At 36.1% G+C, this 15,493-nt stretch overlaps 1 protein-coding gene across 1 annotated transcript in view; it reads right to left on the reverse strand.

The window, feature by feature from the left end:
* N4bp2l2 (NEDD4 binding protein 2 like 2) overlaps positions 1 to 14,558 on the reverse strand; it is a 142,475-nt gene extending 127,917 nt beyond the window's left edge. The window contains 3 exon segments of the mRNA XM_033759977.1: positions 1,710 to 1,834; positions 11,821 to 13,001; positions 14,290 to 14,558. Coding sequence (XP_033615868.1) covers positions 1,710 to 1,834; positions 11,821 to 13,001 — 1,306 coding nt within the window. The 5' untranslated portion in view covers positions 14,290 to 14,558.
* Positions 14,559 to 15,493: the final 935 nt, after the last annotated feature.

The following is a 15,493-nucleotide window of genomic DNA, read 5'->3' on the forward strand; positions in this document are numbered from 1 at the left end:
AATAAAGTGTTTGTAAATGGGGAGGGGAGGAGGGGGTGAAGGGAGGGCAGGGACAAGGGGAAAAATGAGAATCAAGACCTATTATGTAAAGGTACAGAATCCCAATGATGAATGTAATTGTATTATATACCTAGATTGTACCAATAACCTCAATAAAAAGAAAAAAAAAAAAGAAACAAGGGCCGGGGATTTAGCTCAGTGGTTCCACCACCTGCTTTGCAAGCATAAAGACCTGAGTTTGACCCCTGGTACAATAAAAAGAAACATAAAAGCAAATCTATTTTGAGGACTTTGGAAACTAACTCAAACAGAACTGTTAAAAAAAAAAAAAATCAAAACAAGATGGGATATCTGATTACAGATTATGGGTTATATAATGCTAAGAAACTGTTAATGTTATGTGTGATAACAGCACTACAGTTAAATAAAATGTGGTTAAGTATGATGGTTAATTAAAAATGCATAAAGTATAATGTCTAGAATTTTTTTTTTTTTTTGAGACAGGGTCTCACTGCACAGTTGAGACTGACCTGAAACTCACTATGTAGCCCAGGCTGGTCTTGAACTCACAGCAATCCTCCTGCCTCAGCCTCCCGAGTGCTGGGATTACAGGCCTGCCTGGCTAATGTCTAGAATTTGCTTTTAAATCCTTCAGCAAACTAAAAAGCGAAAAATGAGGGCCAGGGATTCAGCTCAGAGGTTCTGCCGCCTGCCTCGCAAGCACAAGGACCCGAGTTCAATCCCTAGCACCAATAAATAAATAAATATATAGCGAAAGATGATAAAAATAAAAATTATATACTGGCTACATTTTAAGATTTTGGTAACTAATAATTCTGTGTGATGGTTAAAAGATGCATTATATTCTCTCCAATCTAAGTTTAAAATTTCTCATATTTGTTTAATATCATATTATCAATGCATACACTTTAAAAAATAACACTGTATATACATTTACTTACATTTTCAAATCTGATGACACATCAGAACTTAAAAAAAAAAACAACAAAAATCTTAGGCCCCAGTCCAAATCAATTAAACCAGAATCTCTGGGGCTGAAGCCCAAGGACAAGTTTTTTTAAGAGGTCCCCAAGTGATTCAAATGTATAGCCAGGATTAAGAACCACTACTCACAATGAAATGACCCATGTTCTCTAAAATATGTATTAAGAAGATTTCTCACAAAACAATGTCAAGGAGGAAAATTTTTAATATCCACAAGCATTATATTATTAAGACTTGGAAAACAGTATAATTCTCAAGAAAAATAAATTTTCAATTTATTCATGAGATATGAAATAAAGGCTGTCAAACATCTCATACCTGTATTATTTTACCAACTTATAATGGTATACTGTTTGCAGTTTATCAAATGTTTTATCTAAATTCACTGACTCTCATAACAACCTTGATCAGGTAGGGCATGTGTAATTATTAATCATCTCTTATAGAAGAAGAAATTGGAACTCAAAGCCATTTAAATGACTTACCAAACTCACTGTGCTGGTAAAAGTCTAAGTCAAGAATAAAACCTAGGGGGCCAGGGATTTAGCTCAATGGTTCAGCTGCCTGCCTCAAAAGTGCAGGGTCTGGAGTTCGATCCCCAGCACCAAAACCAAAAAAACAAAACAAAACAAAAGAATAAAACCTAGGTTTTTTCTGACCCCCTAGTCAAATATCCATCCCAGGAGATATGGCCCAAAACAAACCTCTGTTCTGGTTCCAGTCATGGGCATCACCAAGCTGATTAACATTATACCTGTACCCATCTTGATGGTGAAAATAGTCATCAGTGCTGAACACAATGCCATCACGACTCTGACCAAGCAGAATTCTGTTAATAAAAGAAATCATAAAGGATATCATTTATAAAATCAATAACCACCAAAAATACACCACATAGAAAAGATTAAATAAAATTTCTGATACGGAAGTGCTGTATATTATAAGCAGAATAGCACAGAGGCTGAACAACTTTTAAAAGCTCTCAAATTTCAAACATTAGTTCATACTGAAATCTACACAGTTACAGCCAGGATTAAAAACTTTTTAAGTGAACATTATTTTTGCAACTTTATCTTTTTTCTTTTCTTTTTTGGTACCGGGGATAGAACTCAGGTCCTTGTACTTGTGAAGTAGGCAGCGGTGCCAGTGATCTAAATCCCTGGCCCTATTCTTGCAACTTAAAAAAAATACTCTTTATCCAACCTCAAACCAATGTTCGAATTTTAGTGTGTTCGTATTTGGTGTTTAAGTAGGTTCAATCTGGTGCACCACAAAAACTAAAATGGAAGTAAGATTAAGCAAGCAATTCATCTCGGAGAAACCATATTTGACCCAATACAGTTTGGTAAATTCATTTCAACGAAACACAAAGATAATATAACCCACAAATTAGAGTCAGAAAAAGGATCTTCCAAACTATAATCAAACTTTAAACTGGGCATTATGGCACACTCCTGTAATCCCAGCACCTGGGAGGCTGAGGCAGGAGAATCTCCAAGAGTTCAAGGTCAGCCTAGGCTACATAGTGAGTTCAAGGCCAGTTTGAACTACATATCAAGACCCTGTGTCAAAACACCAAAACCAAAACAAACAAACAAAAACCTTAAAATTTTAGAGATTAAATCACTAAACGAAATTCATTACAAAACACCAAATCAAAAAATAAATTCTCAGAGCAGGTCAACACTAGTCAAACTTTGTTTTAAAATGATACCACCTGGAAAAAAATGGAAACAAAGTCTTTGTAAATAGGGAAGGGTGAAGGGGGTGAAGGGAGGGCAGGGGTATGGGGAAAAAACAAGAACCAAGACTTATCATGTAAAGGTACAAGACCCCAAAGATAAATGTAACTGTATTGTTTGCTTTAAATTTACCAATAAACTTAAGGAGGGAAAAAAATGATATCACCTTAAATTTCAGAGTATAGTGCATTCAGAGCATCAGAGAATTCCCACAACTGATGACTCAAGAAAGAAAGAAATTGGAAGTATACATGCACTAAGGGGAAATGCAGTAAGATAATTTGGAACCAACAAAAACTATTTTACTGTTTCACTTCTTTCCCTCAACTTTTAAGCAATTAACTGGATATGATTCCATAACTGTGAAAGAGTTTGGAGAATTGATGGTTGGTAGTAGAAGGGATTGAGAGAAAAAATATGTCCTGGGATAATTCAAGAATACTTACTTCCTACTAACAGTAATTGTAAGGAATTCAATTACATATTATGATAACAAACATCACCTCTCCCTCTCCATGCTCATAATAAAAACATACATTTTTCTAATAAAAATAAAATCATGTGGGGCTGGGGATTTAGCTCAGCGGTTCGGTGGCCTGCCTTGCAAGCGCAAGGACCCGAGTTCAATCCCTGGTACCAAGAAAAAATAAATAAATAAATAAACAAACAAACAAACAAATAAATAAATAAATAAATAAAAATAAAATCATGTATCAAAAAATTTAAATAAGTATTTCCACTTACAGAGTTATAGTTCAAAATACTTCAAACAAACCAAATGAAAGTAATTGATTTGGGTTATCTGCTTCTTTTGGATTTCAGTTAAGCAGCCATGATTTTCCCAAAATATATCTAACATTTAAGACACCATATTAACTTAAACACATAACCTAGAACATAAAAAAAAAGGCCATGACAGTAGCATTCTAAATCAGAGGTCAATCACTCAAAAAGAGATTTTGATCATAACTAACCACATAATACATAATTACATTCAACAGTACCAGAAATCTTAAAGGCATCTTTATCCAGATACCTAACGCTTCCCTTTTTTTCCCTCTACTGCTTTAATAGCAGGTGAATTTTAAGGTAGTATTTTAGGGCCAGGGATTGGCTCAGTAAACACATTTTACATGAGTATAGTGTTTATATGTGAGAGCTTAAATTCTCCAAATTCAAAAAAGTAAATCAAATCTTTATCATAAACCATTTCAACATCAAATATGAATAAATCTCTTTAAGACCTTTTTCTTTTCTGCATGGTATTGGGGACTGAATTCAAGGACTTCACTGAGTTCTATCCTTACTCCCCCTTTTTGGAGATAAGGTTTCATTAAATCAGTAAAATTGCCCAAGCTGAGCTCAAACTTCTCAGCCTCCCGGATTGCTGGGATTATAAATGTGTGCTACCTTGCCTGGCTTAAGATCATCTTCTCAAATATGAATGTTTAAATTTTTAAAAACTTTATTCCAATAAAAAATACACTGTCGTGCCATTGACCCTCCTCTAAATACCCTTGTTTCAAACACTTACCCATTGTTTTTGCCACTTTCTGGAGTTCTGGAAGTTTCATGAGTGTCATTAGTTGTGCCATAGTGTCTGCCTTGAAGACCTGAATTAGTTCAAAACATTTACCTTTCATGATCAATTAACTTTGGGGACGAGCCAGGAACCAGGTGGTACCAGAAACAGTGAATTAAGTGGATGAGATTTTTTTATAAGCTTGCCTTTCTGAAGAATGATACTTAACAGAAGTATTTACTATATTTTTTATTAGACCTCATAAAGACACTCTTGCAACAGGATTTCCAGAACTGCTTCACAAAGTGGCAAGATGCTGGGCATGGTGGAATATACCTGTAATCCCAGCACAAAGACTGCTCCAAATTCAAGAACAACCTATACTACATAGAGAATTCAAGGCCAGCCTGAACTACATAGCCATATCCTCTCTCAAAAAGCAAAGCAAAACAAAACAAAAAACAAAGTGGCAAGAATGATGGGATAAATGTGTGTAAAGTAAAAGGGTGTGGGGGAGTATTTTGAGGGAAATTAATGGCAATGTGTCTTTTACTGTAATAAATTTGTATTTAAACAATCACTGTACATTTCAATCACTCCTTGAATATAAATTATACAATACAGTAAATAAGGTTAGCTCAGAGTTACGTTTCTCACAGACTTAACTATGTTTTCCAAGTTCACTGAATTATCTCAAAATATGTAGCTTTATTTTGGAAACTTTAAAAAAATCTAATGAGGGCCAGGCTCAGTGGTTCCGGCGTCTGCCTCGCAAAGGCAAAGGCCCAAGTTCAATCCCTGGCACCAAGAAAATAAAAAATCTAATGAATTTAGGGATATCTGATGTCACATCAAGCATCTAAAACAAAAATAATTATCTAAGAAAATTAATATTTTCTATGGAGAGGGATACTGAAGATTGAACATAGGGCTTTCACACTGAGCTACACCCCAACACCTTTTTCTTCTTCTTTTGAGACAGGGTCTTACTAAGGAGGGGCTCAAAGTTTTAATCCTCTTGCCTCAGTGTCTCAGTGCTGGTTTTACAGGCAATGCACCACCATACCTGGTTCAAAATTCTCAGTCACATTGTATCAGAATTCTCTCAAGGTAAGTAAGGTACTAAAATGGAGACTCAGAATATCAACATTTGGAAGGATTAACTCAATTTCTAATTTAAAAAAATCAAAGCAAAGCATGGTGCACACTGTAATCCCAGCACTTGGGAGGCTGAGGCTGAAGAATTGCTGCAAGTTCAAGGCCAGCCTGGGCTACATAATGAGTTCAAGACAAGCCTCAACTACACTGTGAGACCTTGTCTTAAAAAAAAAAAAAAAAAAAAAAAAAAAAAAAAAAAAAATCAGATGTAAGCTCAGTGACCAATTGACTTGTATTTTTTCAAAATAGCTATTTTTGAGAACCTAGTACATGCCAAGCATTTTATATACATTCATGACTTCATCTAATCCTGAAAATAATTATGACACTTTGAAATTAAACAAATCTAGGCAAGGAAATAAATTCCAAAGTGAGGCCACCACAGTTACATAGATAACAGTGCAAAAGCAAAGATAAAGGATTCTTGCTTCATGGTAGTCTCAGCCCTGCAGAATCCCCTTTCCTGGAACAATTGGCTGAATTTTGTCACCAATTTCTAAGGAATAGAATATGGCAGATGATGGGATGTCACTTCCAAGATTACCAAAAACCAAAATATCTTATTTTATTCTCGTCTTTGTATGCTTTCTTGCACACTTTGAAAGAAATGGTACTGTTACATGAATGGAGAGAGGCCGAAGAAAGGCCTCCAGGTTCCAAAAACAAGGAATTGAGGGCTTCAAACCAAAATATCTCACAAAGAATCAGACTGTTTCCAACTCAAGCCCTCTGAAAACAACACAGCCCTTGCCAACACCTTGATTACAGAATTGTGAGTCCTTGAACCAGAGACACAGAGTTTAAGCGTACTTGGATTCCTACAGAAACTGTGAGGTAATACAACTTTTTTGCAAGGTCATAAATAACTAATGCATTCTCTGCTTATAATTTTTCTCACCTAAGTAACATGATAACATGAGAGTTCATTTAGTGTTTTTAAATTCCTATGACCTGCATATTAATACAACCATGTGCACTTATAATTGGAAATGATGTCAAAAAAACAGCAACAACTAATACTTTATGAACCATTTACCTCCTTATTTATTGAGTAGCTTTGCATAACCCTAATCCCAGACTATGATATTCAGGCACTTCACCTGAAAACACTCCTTTAATTAGAAAGAAAGAGAATAAAATGAGGAAAGGTAAATTTTTCATTTTAAAATGAGATCTCTCTCCCCCACATGAGGATGGAAAAATCTCTTCCACGTTTCTTAAAATTATGATAAGTACATTATCAGTTCCTATGCCTGCTGTAACAAAACACCACAAACTTGGTAGCTTTAAACAAAAACACCTTATTACCTTATAATTCTAAGATTTAGTAATCCAACATCATATTCGCTGGGCTAAAAACAAGATGTGTACAGGCCTGAATTCCTTTTTTTGATACAGGGGATTAAACTCAGGTCCTTTAGCTTTCGAGGCAGGCAGTGGAACCACTAAGCCAAATCCCCAGCCCTGGATTCCTTTTTTTTTGTTGTTTTTTTGAGACAGGGTTTCACTTTGTAGTTGAGACTGACCTGAAACTCACTGTGTAGTCTAGGCTGGTCTCAAACTCACAGCGATCCTCCTGCCTCAGCCTCCCGAGTGCTGGGATGACAGGCAGGTGCCACCATACCCAGCCCTGGATTCCTTTTTAACTCAAGGAGAATCTTTATTTTTCTAGCTTCTGAAGGCTAGATGTACATCTAGGTTTGTAGGACCTGCAGCAATAAGGACAACACTACCAATGCAGCATCTTCTTTCCTCTCTTTACTTCTGCTTCTGTCCTTACCTCTTGTTCTGACTCTGATCCTCCTGCTTCCTGAATATTAAGAATCTTTGTAAATACATTGGGCCTACCCAGATAATCCAAGACAATCATTTCTGGAAAAAAATCTTCAATTTAATCACATCTATCTGCAAGTCCCTTTTACCTCAGAAAGCAAGATGTTTAGACCTGGACATCTTTGGTAAGCCAGTATTTAGCCTATTTTGCTCAAATTCTCAAATAAAGCAACAAAAAAACCCACACATTTTTTTCTTTTTAAAAAAACGTTTAATTCTTTATTCATCTTCAATTTATTTTTGTGAATCATCTATGGCAGGGTTTGAAATACTTTCTTCTAAAACTGATCATCAAATGTACAATTACCATTTATTAAACTTTTCCTGATATAAAATGCTATTCCAACATACACTACATATACAAAATTCTCATATCTAGGTTTCCTGTTTTTCTTGAATTCTCTAATCTTATTAGTCTGTTCAGCCAATTACTGACATTTTAATTGTTCTTTTTAAGTCTACTTTGAAAGATGGTGGGGTAACTCTTTTTATCATTCTTCAAAATTGTCCTGATACAGTATAAACCAAACAAATTTTAAAATGGCTTATCAAAATTCACCAAATTTATATCAGTTATGGGGAAGGGTACATGACATCTGTATTGGGTTGTCCCATTTTACTGGGTCGTCCTATACACAAACATGCTAGCACCAAAACTATTTCCAAACTATTTCTAATTGGTTCTCCAAATCCACAGGTTTATGGATTCAACTAACCAGAGAGAGAAAACATTTTTTTTAATGTTACCTTTATGCTGATGTATACTATGCAGTTAGGCCTATCTTTTTCTTGTCATTTCCTAAACAATACAATATACTAGTAACAACATTTACAATGAATTAGGTATTACTTTGCACTGTACATCTAGCAATGATTTAAAGTATGCATATAGGAAGATACTTGTTACATGCAAATACTACCCCATTTTATCTAAGAGACTTGAGCTTCCAACTGTACAGACTACTTTTCCCAGAACCATGAGCAAAGACGTTCTGAGCAATTACCACACTGAGGGCAGTGTAGTGTGGTTCTGTAAAGAAGAGGGGGTTTGGAGTTAGCTCTTGATTTTTAAAATCCTACTTCTAGCACTGACAAGAAAGTGTAATCTGGGATAAAATTACCGAATCATTCTTTTTTTTTTTTTTTTGAGACAGGGTCTCACTATGTAGTTGAAACTGACCTGGAACTCAGTATGTAGCCCAGGCTGGTCTCCAACTTACAGCGATCCTCCTGCCTCAGCCTCCCAAGTACTGGGATTACAGGCATGCGCCACCACACCCGGCTTACTGAACCATTCTGTTATCTTCATCTATAAAATGAGAAGTCAGTATTCACCTCTTTTGAGAATAGTTGTTTCTGCACTTAACAGGCACCCAACAAATTATAGGTATTATTGCCAGGACTGGTTCTCTGCTTACAATCTAGATGACTAGACTTGAGGTATACTCAGTGAAATTATAAATTTTCTTAAAATATTTTAGCACAGACAGCATGAGATTGTCTGCATGATTTTAAGCTACATCCTAAGCATAGTTATCTCTATAAAGAAATCATATTCCAGGTAGTCTTGCTAACTAAGCACATAGGCTATTCTCTAAAGGGACTATAAGAGGTTATTAGAAGTGCTTCAACTATCTTTTAGCCCTGATTAACTCCAGACATTTTGCTAATAACAAAATCAATGGTTTGCTTCTGAAAATATACTCTCAGTGGTATAATGAAGAGAGTACAAGAAATGTAGGTTAGATAATATATTTAAATCTCTTTCCCTATCCTTTTTTATGACAGCTTGTCTGGAGGTTCTAGCAGGGGAGCACAGCTACTCAAACACCCTTGATGGAGGAAACTCCATCCTTTTCATGACTAATGCAAGCATCTTTGGTCTATTTCTCTAGGAAAAGCACCCAAATTTTGATCCCTAAATGGTTCTGTGTATAACCACGGGGCCAAAAGACTTTCTATGATACTATCCACAATGGTAACAAAATTCTATCTCTAAAATAAATTGTTGAATTCTGCCTGAAATCAATCTTTCACCAAAATGCTGTCAGGTTGCCTTTAGAACAAAAGCTGGCACTTAATCAACCATCACAAAGATTTATGAACTATTTTGCATTTAAATCACTGTGCCATGTTCATAACGTGGATAGAACTTTTTTTTTTGGGACTTTTTTTTTAACTTAAGGAGTTTAAAGTAACCATTATCTGAATTAATGGGAGTCAGAATGGATGATGTTTTACTGTATTAGAAAATATTCCAAACCAGGTGTGGTGGCGCACACCTACAATCCCAGCACTTGGGAGGCTGAGACAGGAGGATCACTGTGAATTTGAGGCTAGTCTGGGCTATATAGTGAGTTCAGGGCCAGCCTGAAATACAAAGGGAGACTCTGCCTCAAATCAAAACAAAGCATAAATATGAAATTCTTGTTCAGATTTACATTGTAAACAGAATATTGATATACTTGAATATATTTGTGCAGTTGTAAAAAATAGGGCATAGAAAGCAAAGCAAATTCTTTGCAGTTTTTCTTTATTATTATTTTTGAGACAAGGTCTTGCTATATAGTTTGAGCTGGCATTGAACTCACTATGTAGCCCAGGCTGGCCTTGAACTTACAGTGATCCTCCAGTCTCAGCCTCCCAAGTGGCAGGATTACAGGTGAGTGGCTTCTCTGCAGTTTATGTAGAATTTATGCCACGTAGGAGAAAACGTATTTGTTATCTTTAGGTTAGGAACTGTTTTGCAAATTTGTACTTATTTAGGAGAAGATCTAAATCTAAAGAAAAATTTCTTTAGAAAAAAATTAGAGACAGATTTTTTTTTTGTTTGTTTTTCGAGACAGGGTCTCACTATGTAGGTGAGACTGACCTGGAACTCACTATGTAGCCCAGGTTGGTCTCAAACTCACAGAGATACTCCTGTCTCAGCCTCCCCAGTGCTGGGATTACAGGCATTCGCCACCACGCCTGGCTAGGATTTAATGTGTAATATAAACATTTCACAAGCTGGATTATAAACTATGATCTTTGAATTTAAATTTCGGTCTTTGCATTTTTTATTCCTCCTTAGTGAGGATTCTGTAAAGATGAAATTTCAACTCTTTATTTAGGTACTGGGGATCGAACTCAGGCCCTTGCGCTTGAGAGGCAGGGGGTCAGAACCAAATCCTCCTTGGCCCTCAACTCTTTAAAGAGCAAGATTGCTTCACAAACATGGACAGTCTTCAAAATTAGTATATGAGCAGGCCGAGGATTTAGCTCAGTGGTTCTGCTGCCTGCCTTGCAACGCAAGGTCCTGAGTTTGATCCCCAGTACCAAAAATAAAAAAAAAAATAGTATATGAATATAAATATTGAAAATAAATACTGAAAATTGGAAACTGGATCCGAGGGCTCTGATAGGATCATTTGGCTAGAAGTAGGTATAGAAGAAATATAACAAAGGAGTGTTAGGTTTAAGACAACATATTGGAGTATGCTGAATAAAGTAGTGGCAATTCAATAGAATTTCAAGGAGATTTAATTGTACTGGAAGATGATGGGTGATTATAGGTAATAAATGTATTTATTTGAGGAATAGGTATATGACTTAAGAATGGAAGTTTAATTTCAATTATTTCTATTTGTGTTGTGATTCATGATTTTAGAGTACTTTAATATATAAGAATTTTGTGATATGGGCTGTATTTTCATTTTATACGATCTACAGCTAAAGGAAGAAGTTCAGGTTAACTTAGAAGTTACAAAAAAAAAAAGAGATCAAGCTAGTTAAAAATGACAAGTTTTTTTTTTTAATATGACTTCATTCAATGATATGAACAGAACATAGTACTTATGAACATTTACAAAATTCCTTAAATTGTCAAAATAATTTGAGAAAAATAAGTATCATTCATTCAACTAGCAGGCAGCAAAACATGCCCATCATCACAAAGTGAAATAACTAAGCCAAAGCCCAAGCCTTCTAAGACTAAATCCAACTTTTTAAAAAATAGCTGACCTAAGAGGGAAGGCTATCAAAGTTCTCAAGCCCCATCACTGTCAAAATAAAACATGGTGAGCCGGGCATGGTGGCACACACCTCTAATCCCAGCACTCAGGAGGCTGAGGCAGGAGGATCGAGTTCGAGACCAGCCTGGGCTACATAGTGAGTTCCAAATCAGACTCAACTGTCTCAAACCCCCCCCCAAAAAAAACCAAAGCAAACAAACAAACAAACAAAAAATCATGGTATATCTATTTTTAAAGCTCTTAAGACTCTAAATAGAAACACAACCGAGGATTTAGCTCAGTGGCATTTTGCCTGCCTTGCAAGTACAAGGTCCTGAGTTCAATCCCTGGTACAAAAAAAACACATACATGATAATTCTCTCTTCCCATATAAAAAAAACGTATTTTCAAAATATTTATACTGACAGGTGCCATTCTCAAATACTGTACAACTGTACAGCATTATATTTTCTTCTACTACAAACACAAAACATTTGTCACTGATTACAATTCATCTATAATTTTTAAATAAAAATTACCAAGCACTCACTCAGTGTTCTTTACTCACCTAGACAATGTTGTTTTTCCAGAACCAGGCAGACCTCTTAATAGAATAAGTAATTTCTGCAATTTATTTAACTTTTCTTCTTCAAACTGCTGATTTATAAACCTGTCCATTCCATTATGCTTGTCCACAGGAGGCTCTTCCCAGCTTCTTTCTTTGATTTCACATAAACCGTTACTCCCATGTCCATCTTGAACACTGTAGACATCTCTAGGGGGAAGAACATTTCTGCTATTTTCAGTATAGTCAGTATATTCATTTTTCTGATCAAAAGTCAAATAATTCCAGTTAACACGACTATTTACATCATACCCATTTTGCATTTGATAGTCATCTTGAGCATGTAAAATATTCAGTGATGGATTTGGTGGAGCACTGAATCTTTGAATACTTAAATGATAGTTAAATCTGGGAAGAGGAGGACCATGGGGTACTATGAAAGGATGCACTGCTTCCCATTCAGGCCTGAAAGAAGTAAATGAAGTATCACAAAATGTAGGTATCACTTGTCCATCATAGGTATATTTGCCTGGCTCATTGCCCAAATATTGTTGGTAACCATAATGTGACTGACGAGCACTATTAAGATCTTCAGTTGCTTCATCAGATTTTAAGACATCATTATTATAGCCCTCATAATATGGAAGAAGTTGCTCTTGAGATGGTTCAGATTCCTTATAACTAACTTCTGAATTGTCTCTTTCATTTTCAAGCTCCTCAATTTCTTTGTAAAACTGTGACAATTCAGTGTCAATCTCTAATTTCTTGGTATAAAATTTCTGGTTTTTTTCTTGTCTTCTTTTGGCATTTGTACCATTGCGAGTGTCTGTCTCATTCCTTCTTTCATTACATTTCTTTTTCTCTGGGGGTTTGTAAATGGGTCCTATAAATGCTTTACTTGTACTATATATGTCATCATCTGTTGATACTAATGGAGATTTTCCATTCTGTAAAATTTGTGAACCAATGGATTCAATAACATGTAGTCTATTACAAGGCATCTCATTATGCAAAGGTTTCTGCAAATCTGTAGTTTGGGTTTTGTCCTCCTGAAGAAAATCAGCACTGCCCCGATGTGGGAAAACATAAGCTTTTGCATCTGACTTCAATTTTTTATAGCATGGTTCATTTGTTAGTTCTTTTCTAGTACCCAAGAAGTTGGCTTCAATTTCACCATAAGGCATCTAAGGAGTAAATAAATCACACAATAATTAACTAATGTTTAAAAAAAATATAAACCAATATTTCCCCATAAAGAATCCCAAAAAGACAATCCATCGAGTATTTAATAGTAACATCTCCCAAAGTACAAGAGTAAAATTGTAATTTTATTAACACTTATTATTTAAGTATTATCATGATTTATGGGATGGGTCTCACTGAAATTAATACCCTTTTTTAAAAAAACAAGTTTCATTAAGCAATCTACTTCTGAATTGAGAATGAAGAACTTCAGTTTGGAAAGATGAGTCAATAGTACATATTTTAATGATACAGATACACAACTGTGTATAGAAAGAGAGTAAAACTGACTAGCAAATTGACATTTATAGCCAAGCTAGCTATTATAAACATTTTCCTGTCCAAAACCACTCTTATGTCCTTTGGAGTATATGGTTTTAATTTCCAAATTCAAACAACCACATATGTCTTTGGCATCCAAATGTTAGATAAACTGAAATGCAGTCTTTGTGCGCACTATTCCTTGTGAAAAGTGCAAAAGCAGTTCCCACACGGATATAAAGTGGCAATTTGAAAGAAAAAGAAATAACTTTAAGTTGCACTGTTGAGGCAAATATATTATGTTTGAAGAAGAGATCTGGTAGTTATCCCAAATCAAAGCATTTGGCTTTTCCAGCTGACTGGTCTATCTCATAAAATAAACTTTGCTTCTCTTGAAATGTATTAGGACTACTCAAGAGTACAATCTAAAAGCTTGTTCTGCTCAAAACTATTTCATTCTGTCTGCTCTCTATTATTCCTCTCCAACACGAAGAAAAACATAAAGGGCATAAAGATGAACTAGTGATTGATACAAATTGGCCAAGAAAGGCTAAAGGAAGCTACAACTTTGGAGAACGCCATACTCTGGAAAATAGCCTCCCACCTCAGCTACCTCTCAGCTTTCATTTCCTCATTTAAAATGTCAAAAGAGTCCCGAGGAAGAGCAAGAGAGCTGCGTTAACGCAGTGTGGCCTATACACAACCTTAGAACCCTCGCCTATACTCCTGACCTCCAAAGTAAGCTGCTTGGATAAAAGTGCATAGCCCACTTTCTTTGTCCCAAAGGAGACATATTCAAGGTCCTGTCTAGGAACTGTGAGGTCTCCGAGACTCAGAGGTTAACTCCTGGCTTCTATAATAAATTTAAGGGACGAAGCGACCTGGAGAGAACCGAAGCCGCTAAGGGCCAAAGGAAGAAACAGAAAACCTCACCAACCCACCCTCACCTAAAATGGGCCGTCTACTCACCTTCTTGTACAGGCTCTGCCAGGACCTTTACTCGCCCAAAAAAAAGAAATTCTCCTACAAGACACAAACCTCCGTCACAGTGAAAAAACACTCAAACACCACCACAAAGCAGAGGGAGAAACCAGAAGTCCAGCCGTCAAACTCTGAGGCAATAACCGCACCTCCGTACGCAAGATGGCGACCACCTCACAGTTACCAAGGCAAAAATTACGGATTCCGGCCAGGCACTGTGGGAATTGAAGTCCACCGTTCACGGTGGCCCTGTGAACCTCGCTACATGAAGACTCGGTCTCCCAGGATCCATTGCGTGATCTACCTACACCTCGGCTACTATCGTAGACCGGAAGGAGTTCCTAGAACCGGAGCTGGGAAGTTATTTAGAAACCTTAATTTTGATTAAAAAAAAAAAAAAAAAAAAAAAAAAAGAAGCATCGACCTCCTCTCGTGTTCACCCCTGAAGGAAAGAGAAAATGAGTTCTTAGCTCTCCTAAAAAGATGCAGAAACTTATTACAGTGTATGAATTTTCCGGCTTTTGAAAAGAATCAGCTAACTTTTCAAAGAGGGCTCAACATTTCATATTGCAGAACTGGGTAGTCACCATTTCCAGAAAACCACCAGGCATAATTTTAGGCTCATACCTTCTGTCGAAGAGAAGCCCTGCAGAGCACAGACTCCATAACTAATAGAAATACTTATGGGAAAAATCATTCAGTGTCTTAACTTTTTTGTTTTGTTCTATTTGGAGAAATAAAGACCAATCACTGAGCTTTACCATCAAAAGTTATGTGAAAAGTACTTAAAATAGGAAGCTTATGGTAGGAATAAGTGCTGTGTGTTTAAGAAACACAAACAAATTACTGGCAATCCTAAATTGAGGGTACCCTTTTCTCTTCCTGCCATGTCCCACATCCACTCCCACTAGACTGGCTCCCTCCACTCCCCATTCTTTTGGATCCCTACAAGGGAAACTACCAATCTCTACCTATATAAATCATTTTCTTGGGGGCACTAACATGATAATCTTCTAATTTGCAAAAATAATAGTTTAAATTCACAGTCCCTAATAGTTGCACCTAACTTCATTAATACTGTTGTGACCAAGAGAGCTCATTAGAGCTCATACAAAGTTCCTCAAACATAAATTCCCACTGTGACTTTTGTCTATTTGATCATAATTCAAGTTATGCATCCCTCTTTGAACCA

Source organism: Fukomys damarensis, unplaced genomic scaffold (assembly GCF_012274545.1).
Source record: "Fukomys damarensis isolate Sample0158 unplaced genomic scaffold, DMR_v1.0_HiC HiC_scaffold_38, whole genome shotgun sequence".
In the NCBI taxonomy this organism is placed as follows: Eukaryota; Metazoa; Chordata; class Mammalia; order Rodentia; family Bathyergidae; genus Fukomys; species Fukomys damarensis.